The 26,820-nt window shown below is 41.1% G+C and overlaps 1 protein-coding gene across 7 annotated transcripts in view; it reads left to right on the forward strand.

The window, feature by feature from the left end:
- The first annotated feature begins 581 nt into the window (after window positions 1–581).
- Window positions 582–26,820, forward strand: part of PARP15 (poly(ADP-ribose) polymerase family member 15) — a 45,751-nt gene continuing 19,512 nt past the window's right edge. The window contains exons 1-6 of one of the 7 annotated variants that reach the window (XM_072724913.1): window positions 616–785; window positions 17,309–17,534; window positions 19,192–19,308; window positions 22,558–22,794; window positions 23,737–23,958; window positions 25,364–25,442. In XM_072724913.1, the coding sequence (XP_072581014.1) occupies window positions 17,463–17,534; window positions 19,192–19,308; window positions 22,558–22,794; window positions 23,737–23,958; window positions 25,364–25,442 (727 nt within the window). In that variant the 5' untranslated portion in view covers window positions 616–785; window positions 17,309–17,462. Of the gene's footprint in view, window positions 786–17,308; window positions 17,535–18,349; window positions 18,495–18,519; window positions 18,640–19,191; window positions 19,309–22,557; window positions 22,795–23,736; window positions 23,959–25,363; window positions 25,443–26,820 lie in introns of those variants that run through there. The other 6 variants (XM_072724925.1, XM_072724941.1, XR_011994998.1 and 3 more) reach the window with 6 other exon arrangements.

The following is a 26,820-nucleotide window of genomic DNA, read 5'->3' on the forward strand; positions in this document are numbered from 1 at the left end:
GGCCATTCTAGCAAAGGACAGCTGGACTTGCCTTGGGGTAACACGTTCAGTCCGCACCTACCCAGGCCCCTCCAGGCCGGATGGTAAGGGCGAGGGGTGGGGAGGGGAGGGAAGGAAAGGGGAAGTGAAGGGAGGGGAGGGCAGGGGAGGGGAGGGGGAGGCTGCTTTGCCATTTCTCACTGATTTCCCTTAACCCTTTGCCTCCACCCAGAAAGATAATTCTTCTACTAAACCCTCTTCAATTACCCATGGTGCGTACACAGGTTGCCCCAAAACTCCTTTTCAAAAGGAAGTTTTCGTGCCAGGCCGACAGTAGTTCCTGCTTTCAGTAACGGAAAGAAATCCGAGGAGTATTTCTCTTCTATTTGCCTCCTTTAGTCCCCAGGATAACCTGAAGCCGCTCAGCACAGATTCCACCAACTGGGGTTACACACCTGAGAACCGCAGAGCCCAGAATTCGGACCCCAAAGTGGTCTGACACGAACATCTGTCCCAAAGGGGTGATACAACCCAGAGGCGGCACCCAGGCAGCCGTGGTTTTCAGAGAAAAGAAAGTGAAAGAAGAGGCCCGGGCCGGGGGCGGTCGGGCGGCGCGAGCGGAGCAGCCGAGGCAGCCGGAGGGCCGCGCCCCGTCCCCGTCCCCGTCCCCGTCCCCGTCCCCGCGCCCAGACGCCCGCTGCCCCGACCTTCGCGCGCCCACTCGCGGCCGGGAGGCTGCGTGACCCGAGCCCGAGCCCGAGGCCGCCGGGGAGCCGGACTGGAGGCGCGCCCGTGCCGGGAGGATGGTGAGGGGCGCGCGGGCGGCGGGGCGGGGGCTCTAAGCCCGGGGGGGGGGGGGGGGGGAGGGATCGGGGCGCAGCGCGGCGGGCTCTAAGCCCGGGGAGGGGGGTCGGGGGGGCTCCAAGCCCAGGGCCCGCGGGGCTCTAAGCCCGGGGGGCGGGGTCGGGGGTCCGGGTGGAGCGTGGCGGGGCTCTAAGCCCGGGGAGGGGGGTCGGGGGGCTCCAAGCCCAGGGCCCGCGGGGCTCTAAACCCGGGGGGCGGGGTCGGGGGTCCGGGTGGAGCGTGGCGGGGCTCTAAGCCCGGGGAGGGGGGTCGGGGGGCTCCAAGCCCAGGGCCCGCGGGGCTCTAAACCCGGGGGCGGAGGGCTCTAGACCCGGGCTGTGGAGATCCAAGCCCGGGGTGGGGGTAGGGGCGGAGCGCAGTAGGGCGCTAAGCCCAGGGCCAGCGGGGCTCTAAGCCCGGTGTGGAGGGCTCTAAGCCCGGGGGCTCTAAACCTGGGGCAGCGGGTCTCCAAGCCCGGTAGAGGGGTCGGGGCGGAGCGCAGCGGGGCTCTAACCCCGGGGCGGTGGGGCTCTAACCCCGGGGCGGTGGGGCTCTAACCCCGGGGCGGTGGGGCTCTAACCCCGGGCTGCACGCAGACCCAGCCCCGCGCCTCCGTCCCTACGAGGCGGCTTCGTACTCCCCGACTTGCCTGGAAGACAGTGCAGTGCGGGGCATCCTAGTCCGGGCAAGTCTTTGGTCTCTTTTCCCTCAATTTTTGAAAGTTCCTTGTAAATCAGGGATCTTAATCTTTTATCTGTGATATATCTTCAGGCTGTTTCCTCTCAATTTGTCTTCTCAGTTTGCTAATGGTGGCTTCCCACCCCCTCCGCCAACCCCCCCCCCCCGCCCTGTGTGAACGGTTTTTATTTTTATAGTAAAATCGATCAATTGTTTATTTTACTGTATTGGGGATTTTGGTCATGTTTTAAAAGCTTTCCCCATCACTGAGGTTACAGTCACCCATTTTATTTGTAATGCTTTCTTTTTTACTTTTAGATCTTTGATACATGTGGAATTTATTCTTTATGATCTGAGGAATGGATCAAATGTTATGTTTTTTTTTTCCAAATGGTTATCCAGTTGTGCCAACACTATTTATTAAAGAGATTAGCACTGCCTTAGTACTTGAGATACCACCTTTATCATACACGGACTAGATTTTTTAGATGTACTTTGTTTCTGGAACAGAGAAGCTTTGTTAAATTTTTTTATGTCAGGGCTACTTCCCCTAAGAGCTCTGCCTTCCCATCATTTTCCTAGCTATTCCTTTGTGCTTATCTTTACTTAGGAACTTTAGGGTTGACTTCGAGTTTATGATCTGTGTCCAAAAAAAAGTTCATTGGGATTTGTATTCAATTTGCACTAAACTTACAAATTGCAGTCAGCTGACACCTTGACATGGTGTTGAGATACTGTAACCAAGAACAAAGAATGTCGCTTCTTCGTTCAGGTTTAGTTTTGTGTCTTTAAAGAGTGTTTGTAGTTTTCTTATATAGAATAGTTCCAGTTATGTTTGTTTCTAAACATTTTTTTTGCTATTGTACATGAGGTTTTTTCATTCACTATATCTTCCAATCATGTACACTATTTGTGTATATGAATGCTATGGACTTTCTTTCATTTTAAAAGTTAAGGTATAATTTATATACAGCAAATTCATACTTTTTAGTGTACAGTTCTGTAAGTTTTGACACATGAATACAATCGTGTAACAACCATAAAATAAAAAAGTTACAAAGATACGAAGATATAAAAAAGAGTTTCATCACCCCCCAAATTCCCACCAGTTCTTTTGTAATCAACTTCTTCACTCAAAGTGAGTCTCTGGCAAATACTGGTCATATTTTGGTTCCCATAGTTCCAGAATGTCATAGAAATGGAACCATATAGCACATGGTCTTTTGTGCCTTGCTTCTCTCACTTAGCATAATGCAACTGAATTTCATCTATGTAATTGGACCTATTGCTAATTTGCTATTACTTTCTAATTTAATTCCACAATGATTAGAGAACATGCTTTGTGTTATTTGAATACTTTGAAATTTACAAACTGAGATTTGTTTTCTGGACAGAATATGGTCTTTTTTTTTTTCTTAAAGATTTGAAAAATTTATCTATTCATGAGAGAGAGAGAGAGAGAGAGAGAGAGAGAGAGAGATTGAGGCCAAGACATAGGGAAAGCGAGAAGCAGGCTCCTCAAGGGGAGCCCGACCTGGGAGTCCATCCCAGGATTCCTGGACCACACCCTGAGCTGAAGGCAGACACTCAAACTGCTCAACAGCTGAGTCACCCAGGCTTCCCCAGAATATGGTCTATCTTGATAAATTCCCATGAACACTTCAAAACAAAGTGTGTTCTTTTGTTGTCCAGTGAAGTGTTCTGTCAACATCAGTTAGATTAAGTTGGTTGAAAGTGTTGTTCAAGTCCTCGTATCCGTACTGATGTTATGGCTAGTTGTACCATCAACTACCGAGAAAGGATGCCGAAATCCCCAAGTATAACTGTAGACTTATTTCTCCTTGGAGTTCTATAAATTTGGGCTTCATATATTTTGAAAGCCTGTTATTGGGCGCATAAATATTTAGGATTGTTAATTCCCCTCAAGGAACCTATTCAGTTGTCATTCCAAAAGAAGTTGAATAAAAGTTGTTATATTTATAAGAATTTATAAATATATCAATGTAGAATGTATACTGATATACAGAAATTTATAATATTATGTGTTATAAAGATTTATAGAAATACGGAACTTCTATTATTTCTGTAGGGTTTTTTTTTTTTTTTTGAGAGAGAGAGAGAGAAAGAGAGAGAGCATGAGCAGTGGGGAAGGGGCAGAGAGAGAGGGAAAGAGAAAATCCTAGGCTGGCTCAATGTTCAGCAGAGCCCCACATGGGGCTTGACCTCACAACCCTGAGAGCATGACCTGAGCCAAAATCAAGAGTTGGGCGCTTAACTGCCTGAGCCACCCAGGTGTCTCTGCCTTTAGAGTGTTTAAAGTTAACATTTTTAACCCATCTAGGGTTAATATTATTGTGGTTAGGTGTCGATTATGAGGTGTGAATTTATATCTAATTTTCTTCATAATGAAAACTAACATTCCCAACAATATTTATTAAATTATCATTAATCTCTTCGCTTTCTTATTCCCCTTAATACTTCATGTCAGGCTTTTTGATAGATTAAGGTTTATATCTGGAATTTTTGTTGTACTTTTGTCATATCATCTATTCTTAATTTAGAACTATTTAGCCTTATAATTACTACTTAATGATGCATTTTAAAAAATTGGGTGGAAGATACAGAAAGTTCCCATATACCACCTCCTCCCCACCAACTCCTCTGTTGTCAACATCTCACACCAGAATGGTACGTTTGTTAGAATTGGTGAATCTACATCGATGCATTATTATCACTCAAAGTTCATAGTTTACATTAGAGTTTAATCTCAGTGTTGTACGTTCAATGAGTTTTGACAAACGTTTAATAACATGTATCCACCATTACAGCATCCTGCAGAACAGTTTCACTGCCCTAGAAATCCTGGGCTCTGCTGTTCATCCTTCCCTCTCCTCTATTCCTTGGTAACCACTGATCTTTTTACTGTCTCCATAGTTTTTTGCCTTTTCCAGAATGTCATATAGTTGGACATTCGTTAGCCTTTTGAGATTGGCTTGTTCCTCTTAGTGATATACATACAAGTTTCCTCCATGTTTTTTAATGGCTTGAGAGTTCATTTATTTTTAGCATCAAATAATATTCCATGTCTGAATGTACCATATACTTATCTATTCATCTATTGTAGAACATCTTAGTCGCCTCCAAATTTTGGCAGTTATGAATAAAGCTGCTATAATCAACCATGTGTAGGTTTTTGTGTAGACATAAATTTTCAACTCTTTTGGGTAACTACCAAGCAGCATGATTCCTGCTTTGGGTAACTTCCCAAGCAGCTTGGGAAGAAACCATCAAATTGTCCTGCAAAGTGAATATCATTTTCATTCCCACCAGCTACATAAGAGAGTTCCTATTGCTCTACAACCCTTGCCTGCATTTGGTATTATCATTCCACTAGGTGTGTAGTGGTAGCTCATTGCATTTCCCTAAAGACTTAAGATGTTGAGCATCTTTTCATATGCTTATTTACCATCTGTATATTTTCTTGGTGAGGTGTCTGTTGAGATCTTTTGCCCACTTTAAAATCAGGTTGTTTTCTTATTGTTGGATTGTAAGAATTCTTTATATTTTCAGATAACAGTTTTGGTGTGTGTGTGTGTTTTTTTTTTTTTAATCAGTTATGTCTTTTCAAATATTTTCTACCAGTCTGTGGAAGACTGCATTTTAAAGTGTAGCATGCTGAAGGGGCGTGGGTGGCTCAGTCGGTTAAGCATCTGCTTTTGGCTTGGGTCAGATCCCAGGGTTCCAGATCAAACTCCCAGTTCAGTGGGAAGTCTGCTTCTCCCTCTGCCCTTCACTCTGCTCATGCTCTCACTCTCACACACACACTCTCTCTCTCAAATAAATAAAATCTTTTAAAAATAAAAAAATTTTGGGGATCCCTGGGTGGTGCAGCGGTTTGGCGTCTGCCTTTGGCCCAGGGCGCGATCCTGGAGACCCGGGATCAAATCCCACATCGGGCTCCCGGTGTATGGAGCCTGCTTCTCCTTCTGCCTGTGTCTCTGCTTCTCTCTCTCTCTCCCTCTCTCTCTGTGTGACTATCATAAATAAATTTAAAAAATTTTTTTAAATAAAAAAAATAAATAAATAATTTTATTTATTTATATATATATAAAATGAAGTATAGCATGCCAAGTCCCTTATCATTTCATTTGGTATTGCCTTGTTTTTTAAAATACATTTTGCTTTCATTTTGTCAAATTTTATTTTTTAAAAAGATTTTGTTTATTTATTTTAGAGAGGGAATGAGCGAGGGAGAGAGAGAGAGAAAGAGAGAAAGAGAGAGTGCACATGAGCAGAGAGAGGAAGAAGCAGACTCCCTGCTGAGCAGAGAGCAAGAGGCAGGGCTCTTGCTCCCAGGACTCCCTATAATGATTGAGCCACCAGGCACCCCTCATTTTGTCAAATTTTATAAATTACCATGTTGGTATCTTAACTGGACTTGAATTAAGAGATTTTGTATATCTATAACTTGGAGAGTATTGTCATTTGTAATGTATTTATGCAAAGGCAGAGAATATCAAGACTTTATTTTTGCCACTGATATTTAGTAATTCTCTTAAAGTGATCTCATATGTCCTTATCTACATTTTCTCTAAGAATTGATTTATTGATTCTTGTTTTTTAATGAGTTTTATTGAGATATAACTTACATGCCATAAAATTCACTCTTTAAAAGGGTACAATTCAGTGGTTTTTTAGTATATTCACATTGTTTACCATTATCTATTTTTATTTTTATTATTTTTTTAAAGATTTTATTTATTTATTCACGAGAGACACAGAGAGAGAGGCAGAAACACAGGCAGAGGGAGAAGCAGGCTCCATGCAGGGAGCCCGATGAGGGACTCGATTCTGGGACTCCAGGATCATGCCCTGGGCCAAAGGCAGGCACTAAACCACTGAGCCACCCAGGGATACCCCCATTATCCATTTTTAGAAATTTTCATCATCCCAAAGAAACTCCAACGTGCATTTGCAGTCACTCCCCTTTATCTCCTCCCCACAGACCCTGGTAACTACTAATATACTTCAGTCTTTGTGACATTATGTATTTTGGACATTTCATATAGATAGGATCATATAGTATGTGGCTTTTTGCCACTGATTTCTTTTACTTAACATGTTTTCAAGGTTATCAATGTTGATGAACATATCAAAACGTTGTTACTTTTCATTGTCAGATAATATGCCATTGTATGGATATACTACTTTTTATTTATCCATTGGTCAACTGATGGACATTTGGTTATTTCTACTTTTTATTTTTTTATAATATTTAATTAATTAATTAATTAATTTATTTATTTATTCATCAGAGACACAAAGAGAGAGAGAGAGAGAGGCAGAGACACAGGCAGAGGGAGAAGCAGGCTCCATGCAGGGAGCCCGATGTGGGACTTGATCCCAGGACTCCAGGATCATGGCCCAGGCCAAAGGCGGTGCTAAACTGCTGAGCCACCAGGGCTGCCCATATTTCTACTTTTTGACTATTATGGAAAATGCTGCTGTGAACATTTGTTGTCTCGGTCAAGTGGGCTGCTAGAACAAATACCATAGACTGGGTGACTTAAACAACACTTATTTCTCATAGTCTGGAGGCTGAAAGTGTGAGGTCAGGATGTCAGCATGATAGTGTTCTTGGTGAGGACCCTCTTCCTGATTTGCAGATGACTCCCTCTTGCTATTTTCTCACATGGCAAAAAGAGAACTCTGGTCTTTTCATCGTCTTATAAGGACACTAATCCTTTCACACAGGTTCCACTTTCATGACCTCATCTAAGCCTAATTAGTTCCCGTCTGACCCCATCTCCAGATACCATCAATCACCTAAGGATTAGGACTTGAACACCTGAATTTTGGGGGTACACAAACATTCTGTCCGTAGCATTTGTGAACAATTTTTTTGTGGACATACGTTTCATGTCTCTTGGGTATATTCATATCTGGGTGTAAAACATATGGGCATATGGTAACTCTCACTTTTTGAAAAATTGCAAAACTGTTTTCCTAAGTAATTGTATCATTTTATATTCCCACCAGCAAGATATGAGGATTCCAATTTCTCCACATCCTTGCCAAAACTTGTTATTGTCCAGCCCTTAAAATCTTACTTACTCTAGTAGATGTGAAGTGATATCTCATAGTGATTTTGATTTCCATTTTCTAAATGACTAATGATGTTCAACACTTTATTATGTACTGGCCATGTGTTTACCATCCTTGGAGAGGTGTCTATTCAAATCCTTTGCTTATTTTTAAATTGGATTATTTGCTTCTTTGTTGTTGTTGAGTTGTAAGAGTTCTTTATGTATTCTAGATATAAGTCCTTTATCAACTATGATTTGCAAATCTTTTCTCCCATTCTGTGAGTTGTCTTTTTACCATCTTTTTTTTTTTCTAAGATTTTATTTATTTCTTTGAGAGAAAGAGAGAGGGAGCATGAGCAGACTGAGGGACAGAGGCAGAGGAAGAAGCAGATGCCCCATTGAGCACGGAGTCCAATGCAGAATCCATCCCAGTACCCTGGGATCATGACCTGAGCCACAAAGCAGATACCCAACCACCTGAGCACTGAGGCACCCACGTCTTTTTACTTACTTGACGGTGTTGATGATTTCAAAAAATGTTCACAGTATGTGGGTGTAGTATTTGTAAAGAATGACTTTTTTGGGGCAGCCTGGGTGGCTCAGAGGTTTAGCCCCACCTTCAGCCCAGGGTGTGATCCTGGAGACCCGGGATCCTGGAGTCCGGCTCCCTGCATGGATCCTGCTTCTCCCTCTGCCTGTGTCTTTGCCTCTCTCTGTGTGTGTCTCTCATGAATAAATAATAAAATCTTTAAAAAAAATGACTTTTTTGGTATCTTTTCCATTTCTAAATTTATCCTCATTTCTTTTGGCCACCTTATTTTTATGTCCCAGAAGAATTCTGAAAAATATGTGAAATAGAAATTATAAGAGTACATTTTTAGTTTTTGTTTTGTTTTTTTTTTTCATTACTTCTAAGGAGAGTGACTGTCTTGTTTCTTCACTGTAAATACTATTAACTTCTGAGTTCAGAGTAAGCTTCTTTATCATGCTAAAGTTCCTTTAGTTTTCTTCCAAGGGTTAAAAACAATGAAAAATTAAATTAATAATCTATATTTTCCCCATAAATGGCTACCCCATACCCAATCTTCTTTGTGAAAATGCAGCGTTTTTTATTTTGGTTATCTGTAGAATGCCCTTTCATTATATAGTAACAGAAACTTCTGTCTTTTCAGTAATAAGTTGTGGCTCTAGAAATTTATGTCAGTGGATGAGCATTATCATTTATTGTCATGTTTGTTATTTTTTTTCCTTGTGATTTGGTGGGTAAACTTGATTTTACAAAGAATAATGTTTAACTTTATACTATCATTTAGTCAGAATTATTACGATCTTTCTTTCTTTCTTTCTTTCTTTCTTTCTTTCTTTCTTTCTTTCTTTCTTCTTTCTTTCTTTCTTTCTTTCTTTCTTTCTTTCTTTCTTTCTTTCTTCTTTCTTTTTTTTCTTTCTTCTATAGGGCAATGAGTTAAATCTCTTTCCTTCCAAAGCATTTAAAACATCAGAAAGTAATATAAAGGCCAAATCTTTTCAGATCTTAAAGCAGATATGAAAACTAACATCTTAAGTATTTCTGTCTCTAAAAATTGCTAAATTGGAAGACCTCAGTACAAAAGTAATACTTTTCAGAAGAGTGGATCAAATGGATGAATTGGAAGTGGATGAAATAGATGAATTTTCAAAAGACCATTCACAAGCATCCCTTTTGGTTGTATTTCACAATATCCAAGACACCATGACTGAGAATGTACTTTCCTTGCTTGTGGAGTCAGTGACCCATCAGAAGCCAATGGTGATTTCAGGGTGGAAGTAATGCCCAATACTCAAGTTGCTGTCATGACTTTTCTTGAAAATACTGGTAAGACAGACATTATCTATTAACCTTTCATTTGCAAATTGCGGTTGTATCCTACTTTGAGATTCCAGGCATCCCACAGTGGGTTTTGATTAAAAGTTGTGCTCTAACTCTCAGTAAGACAATTGCCAAGGGAATACATATTATTACTTTCAGTACTACTAATACCTAACATTTATCAAGTGCCTTGCTCTATGCTAAGCACTATGCTAAGCTTTTACTTACTTCATCTCAAGTAGCACTATGAGACAGTACATTATTATCCCTGTTTTACAGATGAAGAAATCTAGGTTTAGAGAAAATTAAATGACTTGGTCACGGTCACACAGCTAGTAAGTATTTGAATCAGAATTCCAAATTAGATATTCTTACTTCTGAATGTATTTTCTTAACCACTGTGAATGTGCCCCCAAATCTCCTGTGAGCTTAATAGTTATAGGAGTTTATTTTTATGACAATGACATGTCCAAAGAGACTGAGATAAGGTGAAATAAGGTAGGGGGGAAGAGAGAAATTAGATTTAGGAAACAATATTGTTTTATAATCATCATCATCATCATTATTATCAGCTTAAAGTGGCTGCACATATCTGATTTCATTTAGAAAGGTAGCTGTTGATCCATGTTAACTGGTCTTAACTGGAGGCCAAAATGGTCTTAACTGGAGGCCACCATTAATGAGAGCTGTGTACTCATGCACTCACAGTAAGCCATGTGGGATAGGTTGAAGTTGTCACCGTGAAATTTAAATTTATGTAGAAATATAGTATCTAAATTTTAGTTCTTAGTTATAGCCTCTAAATCAAATTATTTCTTAAAATCTGTTTTCTTTTGCTATGAAATGAAATTATAGTACCAATAAACTGATTTTTATTTGTAGATGTCAGGACATCTGTTAACGTTTGTGTTGGACACAGTAGAGTTCAGCAATTTCAGATTTTCCCAAGACTTCTGGAACTGAACGAACCATTAGGGTTGAAAATCTGCTGCCTCATGTGGATAACAGTTACATAACAATTTTTTGAAAACCCCACAAATGGAAGAGAAAGGGTAACTGATGTGCAGCTTTTCCCAGAAGAGAGGTCATCCCTGGTTGAGTTTTCTAACTACAAAGGTAATCAATTTCTTTTCTTTCTTGACCTTTACAGTTATTATTAACCATTTCATGCACAAATGAAGTTAAAGTAGAGACCACACAAGTGATTAGGAAATCCATCAAAGCTACTCATTCTTACTGGAATATACCATGATTTAACTCAAGGCTTTGAACAGGTCTCTGAAGACCCAGCCAAAAGAATAGTTTTTGTGCAGTAACAAAAAAACATACAACAAAACTTCTCTTGATCTTAATTTCTCTGTAGTTACTGGTTCATGTCTTTGTTTACCTTTGCAGGAAAATTTCTCAAAAAATTTGTCATTACTCATCCCCATTTCCTCTCTTCTTGCTCTCTTAAATCGATTTGTCTAGAAGAGGCTTTTACTTCCATCATTCCACCAAAATTGCTCTTGTCAAGATCACCAATGGCCTCTATGTTGCTAAACTCACTAACCACTTTTCAATCCTCATTTTACTCGATCTCTTAGTAGCATCTGACAAAGTGTTCAATGTCTCCTTCTAAATGCACTTTCTTCACTTGCTGCTAGGATGCCACACTTTGGTTTTGCTTCTACCTTGGTAGCTGCTCATTCCTATTCTTTCATTTACCTTCTTTTCTTCAACTCTTAATGCAGAACTCAGTTCTCTTCTCCTTTTTATCTTCACTCAATTCCTTGGAAATCTAGTGGCTTTATATACTATGTATCCACGCCTCTTAATTCATATCTGCAGTCAAGACTGTCTCATGAACTCCCATGTCTATACTTACTGCCTCCTAGACTTCTTCATCTGATTGTCTAAAAGTATATGACATAAATATAACATGTTCAAGACAAAACTCCCCGTCCTCCTCACCCTACACCACCATCTGCATTATCCACAGGCTTTCCCATTTCAGTAGATGGCAACTCCATCCTCCTAGTTGCTCAGTTCAAAACCCGGGAGTCTCTCATATCCCATACCCAGTCCTTTAAGAAACCCTGTTCATTCTACCTTCGAGATGTATTTAGAATCTCATTACTCCTCAAAGAACACAATAAGAATTTAGAAAATTAAATGAACCATTTTTATGGTGGTAACAATCTCCCAAAGAACCTATACCACAAAAACAGTTTATATTTTAGATAATATGACCAAATCAATGCCGTTTTTAACGGCCATACTTCACCCGCACATCTCCTCTCCCAACTTTGATCCTTAGGAAGTGTTGATGAAGCCAAAAAGTCTCCCTGAAACTATTGGTGGGGATAGAAGACTGGGGGGGAAATGAATGAAGTCAAGAGAAGAGAGGCAGAAATTAGGATCTTCCTCTTATAGCTTCGAAGGAAACCAGTCAGGAAAGCTAGAAATTGAGATGCTCTGGAGAGAAAAGGAGTTCAACTTTCAGGAGTGGTTTAAGAAGCTAATAATAGTCTTAGGACCAGGCTGAAATAATATCTGATTCTTCATACAGCAAGGAATCGATACTACTGGACATTTTTAATTGGTACTTTGTGAGAAGCCAAACATTTGGTAGTAGACTTCTACATTTAAAACTGTATCATTCTTAGGACTCATATACCAACCTCCCAAAGCTGCAAAATATCTCTCGCTTACTTGTCACCCAGTCTTTAATGCTAGTGTTGACATCTGAAGAGCTATTTTTTTAAAACAGTTTGTTATGGTTATACTCTGGTAAGTAGTTAATGTCTAAGCATACATATTCAGTGTCTCTGGAGATAACATGTGCAGGTTGAGATAGCTAAGAGCCTCAGTCTGCACTCCATCCATTGTGAGCTAAAGGAGCCGGCAGTGGAGGCAGAGTGTATAGAGTACAATGAAACAGTTTACAAACTTTTTGTAAACCACAGTGTACCATAAAAAATATATTTTATATCTCAACCCATACCTTATATAAAAAACAAAAACATTTGTTGCAGTTTGGAAAAAAAGTTTTGCTACAACACTTATTTCTTGCTAAGGAGCTGATACATTCTATTCTATTTTGGTTTTGTTTGGTTAGGTTTTGAGGGGGTTTTTTGTTTGTTTGTTTTGCTTTTTTGTTTTTAATTTTTTGTTAAGGCCTTAAAAATTTATATTCCTGGCATAGTCATTAGCGGTTGGCTTTCAGCAAAGGGTTAGGAAAGAGGGGTTCTAACCTTGTCACCACTATCTCCACCAGCCTGCCCTTCAAGCCATCCAAAATAAGCATAGAATCTGTGTTAGTTTTCTATTGCAGCATACCAAATTTAGTATGCTTTACATAGCAAACGTTAATTGTCTCATACTTTCTGAAGGCCAGGAATTTGGGGGCAGCCTAATTGGGTGATTCTGGTCGAGGATCTCTCCTGAGGTTACAACCTGTTCACTGGGGCTGCAGTCATCTGAAGGCTTGATGAGAACTGGAGAGTTTCTTCTAAGTCCACTCACATAACTGCCGCCTCAGTTCCTTGCCTTGAGGGCCTCTCCATATGGCTGTTCACGACTTGGCAGCTGGCTGCCCCCAGACTGAGTTATCTGAGGGGGAGGAGAGGGCTGCAGTGCCTTTTTTGTCTAGCCGCAGAAGTGATGCCGTGGCATCACTTGTGCCATATTTTGTTGGTCACAGAGACCAACTCTGATACAATATGGAAGGAAACTATTCAAAGGTGCGATTACCAGGAGGTAGGGATCATTAGCTGCCCTCTTACTTACACAATCCAAGAAAATGCAGCTTCAAGACAAGTTCCATTTACTCTTTACTTCTAGTCAGATTGTCACACATAAGCCTTCTATATAGAAATAGAGGACCACTGGCCTTTAGAATCCCGAAGGGGTGTGTGTGTGTATGTGTGTGTGTGTCTATATTTTTAAAGATGTTATTTATTTATTTATTTATTTATTTATTTATTTATTTGAGACAAGAGAGAGTAAGTGAGTGAGCAGGGAGGGGGATAGAGAAATAGAGGGAGAGAATGACCTTGAGCAGGCTCCACGCCTAGCATGGAGCCCAATACAGGACTCAATTTCATGACCCTGAGATCATGACCTGAGCAGAAATTAAGAGTCAAATCCTTAACCGACTGAGCCAGCCAGGCACCCTCCAAAGATATAGATTTAAATCCTCTAATTTACTAGCTGGATAGTGTGGCAATGTTACTTCCTTGTTCCTGTTTCCTCACTTTAAAAAGTGGAGATAAAATCTATCTCACAGGGTCACTGTGAAGGTTAAATTAAATAAGATAATATTTGTAAACTGACATATAACGGGTATTCAAGCAGTAAAGCTATAATTATCAAAATAGGAAAGAATGGAAAACACAAATTACTAATTTGGTGATAAATACTAGATGTGAATCATGCTTTCCATAGCTATATGTCTCAGCGGCTACAGGGCAAAGTGTTATTATTAAATAGTGTTTGAATAGTTCAGTGTCTTCATTTTGATACTGTTACGACTTCTGACATAAAAGGATTATAATAAACTATTTCTGCTGGATAACATGCATTTGAAAATAGGCTAGTGAATTTAATTTAGAAAAAAAAAAATCTCCCCCTGCTCCCCCAAAGCAAAATAGTTGGCTTAGATGTAAAACCAGACCACTAAGTCTGCTTGGCTGCAAACTCAATGTCCCCCAAGTTGATCCATTCCACGTTAGGGCAGTTCTAATCACAAAAAATAAAATAAAATAAAATAAAATAAATTAGCAATGTATGAAGCCCAAATATGTTTTACTTATTATCTTGTTCTTCCTTATAGAGTTGTAGAAATAAATCCTTTATAAGATAGTCCTTTGGATGTTTAAGGACAACTATTATGTGTAGCTCCCTGCATTCCATCCTACCTATTATCTGGACTTCTGCAAATTATTTTTTTTAAAGATTTTATTTATTTGCTCATGCGAGATAGAGAGATAGAGAGAGAGAGGCAGAGACACAGGCAGAGGGAGAGGCAGGCTCCACGCAGGGAGCCCGAGGTGGGACTCGATCCCAGGACTCCAGGATCACACCCTGGGCCCAAGGCAGGCACTAAACTGCTGAGCCCCCCCGGGGATCCCCTACTTCTGCAAATTAAATAGATTCAGTTCCTTTTATATATCCTCATGTGATGCGGTTTGGAGTCCTTTCACAGCTTCACTTTTCCTCTCCTGAACACCATAGCTCATTTTCATAATCCCTTTGCAAAGTTTTGTACCTTGAACAAAATACAATACCCCAGGCATTGCCCGTTTTCACCAGTGAAAAGTAGAATAGGATTATTATTCATTATGCATATTCTTGTTATGTTTTTCTTCTTATAGCCCCAAATCTCATTACTACCTTTTTAAAAATGAATGACTATTTTTAGAGCAGTTTCAGGTTACAGAACAATTGAGCAGGAAGTAAGGAGAATTCCTTCTATCCACACTTTTCTCTAATACTAATATCTTGCATTAGTGTGGTACCTTTGTTACAACTGATGAAAAAGTATTGCTACATTATTATTAACTAAAGTCCATTATATTAGAGTTCACTCTGGTTGAATGATTCTCTGGGTTTTGACAATGCATGACGTCATGTGTCCTCAAAGACTGGAATAATTTCAGTGCCCTGAAAATCCCCGGTGCTTCACCGATTTATCCCTCCCTCCCTCCCTCCTCCAAACTGCAGGCAGCCACTGACGTTTTCTACTGTTTCCAGAGTTTTGCCTTTTTCAAAATGCCATGTGGTTGGACTCCTAGAACATGTAGCCTTTCAGATGGGCTCCTTTGCTTAGTAATAGGCATTTGGTAGCTTGATGACTCATTTCTTTTATCTCTGGATAATATTCTATTTTATGGAGGCATCACGTCCATTATTTATCCATTCACTTATTGAAGGACATCTTGGTTGTGTCCAAATTTTGGCAATTATGAATTAAGCTATATGGCTGCTATAAACACTCATGTGCAGGTTTTGTGTGGACATAAATTTTCAACTCATTTAGGTAAATACCACAAAGCACAGGCGCTGGATCATATAGTAAGAGTATGTTTAGTTTTATAAGAAACTGCCAAAAAAAAAAGAAAAAAAAACTGCTGGACTTTCTTCCAAAGTGGCTGTATCATTTTGCATTCCCACCAGCAGTGAATACAGTGAGAGTTCCTGTAGCTCCTTCTTCTTCCCAGCATTTGGTGACCTTTATTTTTTTCTTCTTTTTTTTTTTTTAATTTTTATTTATTTATGATAGTCACAGATTGAGAGAGAGAGGCAGAGACACAGGCAGAGGGAGAAGCAGGCTCCATGCACCGGGAGCCCGACGTGGGATTCGATCCAGGGTCTCCCGGATCGCGCCCTGGGCCAAAGGCAGGCGCCAAACCGCTGCGCCACCCAGGGATCCCTATTTTTTTCTTCTTAAATAGCTACATCACTGCTGACTTATACAGAATTTATTATCCATCAAAATTCCTTAGATATTTCTCTATGACTTAGCTACGGTGCCACATACTCTTTCTCTCAAACTTGTGTAGTTACTCTTTGGACCTCCTTGAGTGTCTTTCCTTTCCTTTGATGCTTCTCCAGATGTCCAGGGCCTCTTTTATTTATTAGGTTCACTCATAATCCAACTGATAAAGTATAGCTGGAAAAGACTCACACTTACAACCTTCTCCAGAGAGATTGTCTTCAAGAGACTAGTGGTCTGGAGACTGGAGGTGCCTGGGAATTTACATTCATCACCCAACCAGGATGACCCATAGACAGATAACCGGCTGGTGGGGAGGTACAAAAACCCAGCTCCCCGTCTCAAGGTTGGGACCACACTGTGATGCAATTTATATACTCCAGAGTCCCTTGCAGGATCAGTCAGAAGCCAGCTTTAACCTGAACCCCATTCTCTGTTTTTATCTCTTACTTCCTACGTGTTTCTCCTGAGGGTACAACTTTAGTAATTCAGTTGCACATGAATCCTCATCTCAAGCTCTGCTTCTGGGAATCAGACCTAATTTTATTACTTTTTTTGGTTACAGCACACAATTGTTTTTAATGTCTTTTACTATTATAACTCTTCCTTTTGGGATCCCTGGGTGGCGCAGCGGTTTGGCGCCTGCCTTTGGCCCAGGGCGCGATCCGGGAGACCCAGGATCGAATCCCACGTCGGGCTCCCGGTGCATGGAGCCTGCTTCTCCCTCTGCCTGTGTCTCTGTCTCTCTCTCTCTGTGACTATCATAAATAAATAAAAAAATTAAAAAAAAAATAACTCTTCCTTTTAAAAAATTGTATTTACTTCTTTTTTTAATTAGTTAATTTATTTTGCGTGAGAGAGAGTGCAGGGGGAGGGGCAGAGGGAAAGAATTTCAAGCAGACTCCTTGCTGAATGTTGAGCCTGACACACGGCTCCATCTCATAAGCCTGAGATCATGACCTGAGCCAAAATCAAGAGTCAGATGCCCAACTGACTGAACTACCCAGACACCCCATGTCGTATTTACTTTTAACAGTTCGCTTTTAATTGCTCATGCGTAATTGTATGCATTTATTGAATCTTTAAGAGCCAGAGTTTTGTTTTTCTCTTTTTTCCAGAAAAAATATCACCTCTCCAATAATATAATGAATGTTAATGGGAAAATCAGATTAATTGTACAAACCTTCACTGCAAAGTAAACATTATTGGGATAGATCTATTCCATTAGGTGAGGATTAACTCCATTGCATTCATGAATATCACATCTTTCATTGAGCTGCCTGACAGTGGTACTATTTTAGGCAGACATTCTACATTTCAGAGTCTCATTAGTTTCAGGACTTCTTTTTATACTAAAGATTTTGTCTGAATCCCTACCTTTTACTTTATTTATTTTAGTGGTGGACACCTACTTGGCCAAAGAGCTTGTCTTCAATGAAAGGCCCATCTCTGTGTTTCGACATTATGTGACTTTGGGCCTAGCCTTGCACAGAAAGGAGAAGCCCCTGAAAAAGTTGGCTGCACCATTTCTAGTGGCTCTGGATCCTCTCATATGGAAGATCTTGCAGAAGAAGCATCACCTGATTGGAATGATAAATTACAAAAGGGAAAGTGTCACTGTGAGGTAACATGGCCCCAAGTCAGCTGAAAGGAGCTAGAGGAAACATTCAGATCTGTGGCCACTGAACCCAAGGAAAGACAAAGATCAATGTCATCAAGACTTGGAATGGGGACTTTTCTAAAAACTTCTGCCATATAATTTCTAAATATCAAATCACCAAATTGAATGTGAAGCCAACAGCATGGGAAGACATAAAAAACAACATAGATTGTTTTTTATTTTGATTGAGTCTGATATATTCAAGGAGATGATCATAATAACAGGTTGTTTGGAGGATGTGAAAAGAGTCCAATTAAAGACACCAACCATAACACTGAAAATGAAAAAACAAAATTTGACAGAGAATGTGGCTGGTTCTTCTAGAAGGTTTTCTGGTCTTTATATCAGTGCTTTGAGAGAGTCTATACCCAAGGATTTCTCAGGATGGGAGGCCATTAATAATGCTTGCACCAAACATACCAGAGTACATGCAGGAGAGTATAGGGAAAAGGACTGCTCAAGGAGCCCATTCCCGGTCCTTCTGGAGTTTTCTATTTGTTATAGAGAGTAGAGTGTGGAAAATTCTCTAAGATTTTTTTTTTTAAGATTTTATTTATTTATTCATGAGAGACACAGAGAGTGAGAGAGGCAGAGACACAGGCAGAGGGAGAAGCAGGCTCCCTGCAGGAAGCCCGATGCAGAACTTGATCCTGGGTCTCCAGGATCACGCCCTGGGCCGAAGGCAGGCGCTAAACTGCTGAGCCACCCGGGGATCCCTCTAAGACTGTTTTAAGCAAAGAAAATTCATAACCCTTTTGAGTTAGATCAGTCATGAAAAATACATTTCATTTCATGGGTTACTTCTGATCAAATGATAGTTGTTGCCTGGAGCTCTATGTTGAGCAAGGTTCTGAACCTCTACCTGGATTGACTGAAAAAGAGTGTTGATACCAATTAATGTCTGTCACAGGTGTGGATGATGAGGTATATGGGCAGGGGGAGGTGATGTGCGCCATATTTTTACCATTGGGTTTAAGTGTGAGATGACCATCAGGTAGATCAGCTTGTCTTCCTAGATTCTGTGCAGATTCACAGATGGTGCCTTTCTCAGCTGATATTTTGACTTTGAGTAAGTGGTTTCATCTCTTTGTACTTGGGTTTTGGTTTTGGCTTGGTTTTGGTTTTAAAATTCTTTGGCTGATTAGTAGTCAAACTACAAATGCTTTATTGTGGAGAACTGAGGGGTGTGTCTTAGTTTGAGTTTCCCCAGGAGAGTACTTGAGACAGGATTCAAGTGCAAATGATCTAAATAGGGAAGTAAAAGATACTGATAGGGTGTGTTATTAAATCAGTTACCACTTACTCCCACTGGGGAAACGAAGAGTGAGTCCTACCTGGGAGGCAAGGGTGATGGGTGGTTTTACTTATTCCCTTCAGCAGGGTCTACTAATCTAGAATTCTTGGGGGGAATAAGTAAAAAGAGCTCACTGGCATATAGAGTATTAAATACAGTTGGTACTCAAAAATTGTGATAATAAATTATTTGCTTTTGAATCTTAGGGTGGGATTATGAGTTGAGTTAGAGAGGTGTGGAATCTACTAGTTATTTTCTGTTTGGGCACCTGTGAGTAAGGCTCCAGATAGCATTGACTGGTCCATACTTTTACTGTTTTCTCCACAGTCAAGAGACCAAGTCAGCTGGAAAAATTGTCTTTCAAACAGAAATGTGATAGCCTCAACCCAAACCAAAGAAGGTCTAAACCTCGTGTTGATAAGTGGAGATGTTATTTATTTCCAGGTAAGTGGTGCTATTTAGTAAATCTGATAAGAAACAGTGGGGTCTAGTTCACTGGTTCTGTGATTTGAGGTCAAAGATTAAGATCCTATAAATTTGAGGAGCTGAACCTACCTGAGGTTCAAGCAGGCTATACTTAACTATCTCCTGTATTCCACATGTTCTCATGTGAAGACATCCAAGTTGACCACAAACCCGGGCGTGGCATCTACCTCTTTTATTTCTCTGTAACTCATCTTGACCTACTTTCAACCCAGTTCTGTTCCAATCAGCATTTATGGGGAGGAGATTTGTACATAACTTTGTAATATCAGCCTTTACAAAAATGCCCCGTTGCTCCTGTCTGAGCACTTTCTGAGACACAGGTAGAATGAGAAAGGAGAAATATTATTACCAGAGTGGGCACTAAAAGCTCAGCTTGGCTTTTGCCTGCCTTCACTCCTATTGCATTTCCCCTCGTGGCATCACCAGTTAGCAGGAGATACAGGCCCTGTATTCCATCTAGAGTTAACATCCATGGTACTCGGTCCTGGCTGCACGTCGGAACCATCTGGGAAGCTTTTAAAAATACAGGTGCCCAGGGACACCTGGGTGGCTCAGTGGTTGAGCATCTGCCTTTGGGTCAGAGCGTGGTCCTGGGGTCCAGGGATGGAGTCCCACATCAGGCTCCCCACAGGGAGCCTGCTTTTTCCTCTGCTTATGTCTCTGCCTCTCTCTCTCTCTTTCTCTCCCCGCCCCACCCCATGTCTCTCATGAATAAATAAAATCTTAAAAAAAAAATACAAATGCCCAGACCCCACCCCTAGAAAATCTGATTTTAATTGACCAGGTATGTGGTCTAGGGGGTCAGTAGTTTTTGAAAGAATTCCAGGTGATTCTAATATGCAGCTAGGGCTGAGAATTACTGATTTGGATTCTTCTTCGGAATTCTGTAGTTTCCACCATTTTGACACTTGATGTTTACCTTCAGATGGCATACACTCAAGATCAATGGAAAGAGAATTCTTCTGAGAAATTTAGAGACTCATGGCTTATGAGCCACTGGAAATATTCTTTGCTGTTGCTGCAGCTAGTGAGATGGCAGGAGGGAGGCAGCCAACCACTTTCTTCATGTTCTTAGAATGGCTAGAATCCTTAAGCTTCTTTGTTACATGGTTTCAGGGCCTAGTTCTCAAATCTTCAAGTTGAAAAGTTGAATCTTCTAGTACTACCCAGACTTAAACTGGCACTAATCAAACTCAAAAGACTTATTTATGAAATTGGAATTGTAATTCTTTCATTTGCAACAAGGAAGCCAAGTGCCATGGCTACGGGCCGTAGAGAGGGCCCTGTAGCTGCCTATCAGGAGATTGCTTGGTGAGCGAACTCAGACCAGAAAAGAACTGGGTAACATCCAAGTACAGTAAGTTTCTTTGTCACTCTAGGAGTAGACGCAGTGTGGTGGTTACGCAGACCAACTCCAAAGCTCGTTCAGACAGAGTTCAAATCCCACTCTACCACTGACCAGCCATTCACCTTGCTCAACACCCCCTGTGACTCATCCTTATCTACAACTATGGATGATGATGATGATATTAGGGCTGTTGTGAGGTTTAAATAAAATAATCCACATAAAACATTTAGCACCTCCCTGGCACATAGTGAAAACTAAAAAAAAAAAAAAAAAAAAAAAAAAAAAAAAAAAAAAAAAAAGGTAGCTATCATTGTTATCCACTTAAAACAGACCACTTCAAATTTTACTCTTCACCCAAGTTGTGTTACAATCTAGTTGAGATAGATTTTCTGTACCCTCATCTTGTAGACGAGGAAACTGAGGTCTTTTTACTACATAGTCTGTTGATTATTAAACTCGTGTCAACCCTGTCAAGGTACCTATTCTCAGGGCCTCCCTGCAGCCTGTAGCATAAAGTCTGAAAAAAAGTGTGAGCTTTTGGAGCCTTCCATCACTTGGCCCCAAATTTCTTTCCAGCCCCGTCTCTCACCATTTAGCTAACACGCTCCGCTAGCTAAAGTGGGCTGATTTCTGACCTTTCTCAAGTCTTTGTGTTTTCTTAAATATTCACCTACCTAGAATGCTTACTGCCTTCTTTCTCCTTGTCCCAGCTTCATGCCTTATCCTCTTTGTAAAGACTTTACTCACCAGTCCAGCCTAAAGGCTTCCTGCCTTTTAAAAAATTCTATAGCAATTACTAATTATATTTTTAACACAGAGTTTCTTTTTATCATCTTGAACTGATTTAAACATTCAGAATATTTCACTGTTTTACATGCTAATATATTACTTCTCCAAACTGTGTAGGAATCAGTAAGCAGAGAGTGGGATGAAAGTGGGCTGGATCTTGGTTTTTTGGCAGGCTCACTGACTTTTGTCCCTGCAGGGAACTTCTCAGGTCCTGAGATTAGTTTATGTTAACTAATCTCCTGTAAGATGGAGACGGACCCATGAGAGTGAGAAATAGAACTGTTATGTGGCCCAAAGACATAGACACCTTTTAATTTACAATGAGGAAGGGCTGCCTAAGGAACCAGGATACTCAAAATTCACATGATCAAAGCATTCTCCTCTCCAAATTTGAATATGAAATCCGAGTAAGTGGAATTGGATGAATTGAATATTTACTATCTATTGGCCTCAAGTCATGACCGCATCTCACCAAGAGATGGCCTCGGCAGGTATTGGAGAACTCTTGATACCACTGGGCAGGCTTGAATGGACACTGCCTACATTCACCTCAGTGACCTTCCTTCGTCAGGGCTTTCAGGGCTGACCAGATGCCACCCATCCTGCAGATGGACTCATTCTTTCTATAGGGATGTTCATAAAGTCTGAACAATTACTCTCAGTGCCAGCCTAAAAGCAACTTTCTCTCTCTTCCTAGGTCTCTTTCAAAGGTCTGTGTTTTTGTCTCATCTGGCTAACTTTCTTTTTCTGCTTCTACCTTTCATTCTGACTCTCCTTCTTTGCCTGTGGTCTCTGGTTTGCTCATTTTCATAGCCCTAGTCTGAGTCATTACATGTTGGCCTCACAGTAACGGGTGATGTATTTCCTTAATTTCTAAGTTTTAGAGCTCAACTCACTGTGGTATTTAGGTATTAACAACAGATCGGAAGCTCCTTGAGGGTAGGGCTGGCAGGTCAGTATAATAGACAAAACACATCTTATGCCTTACCCCACAATACTTGGCAAGTCATAATTGGTTAATCATGATTCATTGATTCAATCTCTAACAAATTGTTGCTGTTTTCCTCAAGGCCGATGTCATTGTCAACACCGTTCCCATGAATCTTCAACTTGGAGGCGGACCATTATCTCAGGCTCTTCTGCAGAAAGCTGGCCCAAAGCTCCAGAAAGAGTTATATGCCACCAGGCAGGGAACAGAGGAGGAAGTAGGTAGCATATTCATGACAAGTGGCTGCAATCTGAACTGCAAAGCCGTTCTCCATGTCGTGGCACCACACTGGGATAATGGAGCAGGGTCTTCTCAGCAGGTAGAGAAAATCCTTAGTTCTCTACTTCATTGTTAGCTTTGGTAATCTTTGGGCACGGTAGAGATCTGTGGGTCTCAAAAAAGGGAATCTACTCCCCAGGGGACATTTGGCTTGTTACCACAGTTACTGATAACTAGGAAGTGGAGACCAGGGATGCTGCTAAGCATCCTTCAAAGATGCATCAGCCTCCACAACACAGACTTTTCTGGCCAAAGTTGAGAAAGCCTAGTATTGATCAAACTTTGTCTGTTTATTGAAATATTTGTTGCATTCCACGAACAGTCCATGATAGCTACCAGTTATTTCAGAATAATTGACCCTCGGAAGTAGTAACAATCCTTGGGGTTCTCCAGGGATGATACCTGAAGATTAGTGTAATAATCTTTCAGTAGAACAAAGAGAGGCAGCCAGAGCTGTGGTGGAGAATGGGGGTCATCGCTCTTCTTGTGATGACTTCTCACCTCTACTCCCAACTTTCTTTTTTTTTTTTTTCCAGAATACAGAAATAATACATGGTATATTACAGAGAATACAGAAACTACAAAGACTAAAATAAAAATTATAATCCAGCCACCTAGAGATAAATTTGGTTAACATTGTATTATATTCTCTTCAAGTCCATGTTATACGTACTTGTTACTTAGTTGAGATTCTCTTCCCCTTTTAATTTTTTTCCCTTCCCCTTTTTAATCCTTTTTTTTAAAACTTGATACAAACATCTCCTCAATGTCCATAAACATGGCTTTTGATTGCCATAAGACACCATTGTTTATATAGTCATTCCTATACTATTGGAGCCTCCTTCCTGCATGGGTTGGAATCTCTCTGGAATGTTCTCTCCCTTCTGTTTCCTCTTTCTAACTCTCTCAACCCAGACAATAGCCAACAATAGCAGAGGAGACCTCAGCCCTAACTTATACAAGTGTATTTTATACATTTCAGATCATGGCAAATATAATCAAGAAATGTTTGACAACTGTAGAGGAGTTCTCTTTTTCATCAATCACATTTCCCATGATTGGAACAGGAAGTTTGAGGTTTCCCAAAGCTATTTTTGCCGAACTAATCCTTTCAGAAGTGTTCAGATTTAGTAGCAGTCTATGGCAGAAACGCTTACAAGAAGTTCACTTTCTGGTATATCCAGGTGATGACGAAACCCGTCAGGTATGGTGACATGTCTCTTCTAGTCATTCTGGCAAGTGAACCTAAGTGCAACCAGATGTCTTTATAGATCCGTAAATAATGTTTTCACTTCTCTCTCCATAAGTATTGATTGCTGTTGGGAGGTTTTATATGATTTTATGAGATAACACTGACGACTGACACAGTCCTTCCTAGACAGTTTAGCCAGAGACAAGGTACTGTGTACTTAATAAATTCTTAGGCAGAAGCAGAAAGTTAGTGGCATAAAAGTGGCCCAGGTATTTTAACACTGAATGAAAGCCAAATCATGGCTTTATTTATAGGGAAAAGACCAGATAAGAGAAACCTCAAGACTTTAGGTGTTGTTTTTTTAATATAGAATAAAACCAGTCTATCCAAGACTATGAGGGTCTAAAGCTAGAAATAGCAGTACAATATTCAGTAGTAGAGAAGCAGCCAAAATACATGTACTAAGCACTTAACCACTGACATCGCCCTGGTAAAGTGCGCCCATTCCTAGAGACACACTCCTTAGTTGGTTGGCCCAGTCTGAGTGCCAAAATCTGTTTCCAATTCTTGAAAAGTTATATCGACTTTACATAAATTGTGCATAGTTATAGCAAAACTACAAACAATATAAAAGTACAAAGAAGAAAGGTACAGCTTGGTTTGAATTTCAGTTTTGCCATTTTTAAAAATTTTTTTTAAAAATCTTTTTAAAATTTTTATTTATTTATGATAGTCACAGAGAGAGAGAGGCAGAGACACAGGCAGAGGCAGAAGCAGGCTCCATGCACCAGGAGCCTGACGTGGGATTCGATCCCGGGTCTCCAGGATCTCACCCTGGGCCAAAGGCAGGCGCTAAACCGCTGAGCCACCAGGCCTGCCCTCAGTTTTGCCACTTAAAGGTTGAGGGAGGCCATTTCTCTGAATTTCAGTTTTATCACATGTCAAGTGAATGTGACAAGAACACCCCTCAGAGTTGCTGTGAGACTTCAAAGAGGATGTATTTGAAGTGTTTTTGCATGGTGTCTAGCACATAGCACACCTCAAAACTGGTTGCAGGAGTAGTTATTATAACCTTTTTGTTACCTGGCTTTAAGGGCTATTTCTACAAGATACTAACATTAGCACTTTAACAAGATATCAACTGTAATGTTCTTTCCTAAGTTCTTAGTTACTCTCAGGCATTTGGGATAGAATTGTGGCCTTTCCACGAAATAAACTAAATCAGCCCTGGAGTTCATTGAGAAGATTCCTAGTTTGAACTGCAATCATGTAATTAAAAAGTCTCTGGCCAAGAGAGAAATATAGGGAGAACTATTGTTCCTAATATGATGTCTGGTGATCAGTGCTCCAAAGAATTGGATTAATATATTTATAGAACATTGTTATAGTCGGTAACCATATTTCTTTCTATTTCCAGGCATTTTTAGATAAGTTCACTACATGGTCAAGTGTTAATCCCAACGAGGACAAGAATCTCACGGCTGGAGGTAGCCAAGGTCTGGCAAAGTTGTTCTGCTGAGAAAATATATCCCTCTGTTTAGTGGCTCTTCAGTGGTAGCTGAAGTCCAATAGAAGGAGACAAAGCGAATTCACATGAGGCACAAATCAGTGATGAAGGAGGTGGTGGGGCATATTCCATTGTCTGAGCACACAAAGAATAAATTATATGGATGTTGTGCTGCTGCACCCCTGCAAACTCTAGGGTGGGCCATGGTCTGGTGAGGCCAAAGAAAAGACCCAAAGACACCGATCGAGGTATAGGTCTATTGCGGGAACTTGTACAGGTCCAGGAGCGGCCGGGTGGATGAAGCCTCCACTGCCAGGATCCACATGCAGCAATTTTTTATATCATAACAACGTACCCTAGCAGCTGTCCCTGGCCCCTCCCCTCCTTGCATGGCCAGCGTTTCCGAGATCAAGGCCTGCCACGGGGAAAGTCTTCATTATAAGAGAGACATACAGGGTTGGTCAGCCCCCCACGCTCAGCCCCGACCTTGAACACTGACCAACATGCTCTTCTGCACATTCCACTTGGTGGGAATAAGAGGCAGGACAGGATCTCTACGTTTTCAAGATAGTGATTAACAGGGGCGCCGAGGCTCTGCTTGCCCAAACTAGCCATCCAGCAGGCATCATACCAGATGTGAACAAAATCTGGTAACAAGGCCAGAGTTTCTAAGAAATGGCCATTAAAGATAACTGAGGATGGAGGAGTGAGGCAGTGGCCAGGGGTGGGACCAGTGACCGCCCTGTGGCCCCCTTCATCGTCCCCCTGCACTGCTTCACCTGCCACAAGGTCCTTGTAGCATGCAGAAGGCCTACCTGGGGCTGCTGTGGGCCGAGTAGATGGAGGGGGATGCCCTGGCCATTCTGGGCCCGAAGCACTGCTGTTGCCTCCACACGCTGTTGGCTCACATGGATCTGATCAAGAAGCTGTGCCCCTGGAGAAGTCACTGTGCTGGAGCCCATCCACCATGCTGACCACAGGCAGCCAGTGTCTCACCAAGAGTCATTCTATGGAGGTGTGGGTAGCTGGGAGCAGAGCCCAACCACAGCTTCCTGGGTGTGTGTCCTCCCCTTCTGAAGGGATTATCCAGAAAAGGTCTTTGAAGACCCACACACACGCACACAGATAACTGAAATGTGGCTGACACTAAACTTCACCGATTGCTTTCATATATATATTATTTAATCTATACAGTGGCCTCCTGGGCATGTGGCTCTGTTGCCACTGCTTCATGTGGAAAGGGAGGCCGAAGGAGCTTAAGGGATCAGTAGAAATAGCACAGCTGCGTTGTAAAGCCCCAGAGCGTAGAGTGGACAGCAATGTTACGCCACCAGGTAAGGGTGATTTCCTCAGAGCAGCCTTCCTAC

Source organism: Vulpes vulpes, chromosome 1, assembly GCF_048418805.1.
Source record: "Vulpes vulpes isolate BD-2025 chromosome 1, VulVul3, whole genome shotgun sequence".
NCBI lineage: Eukaryota > Metazoa > Chordata > Mammalia > Carnivora > Canidae > Vulpes > Vulpes vulpes.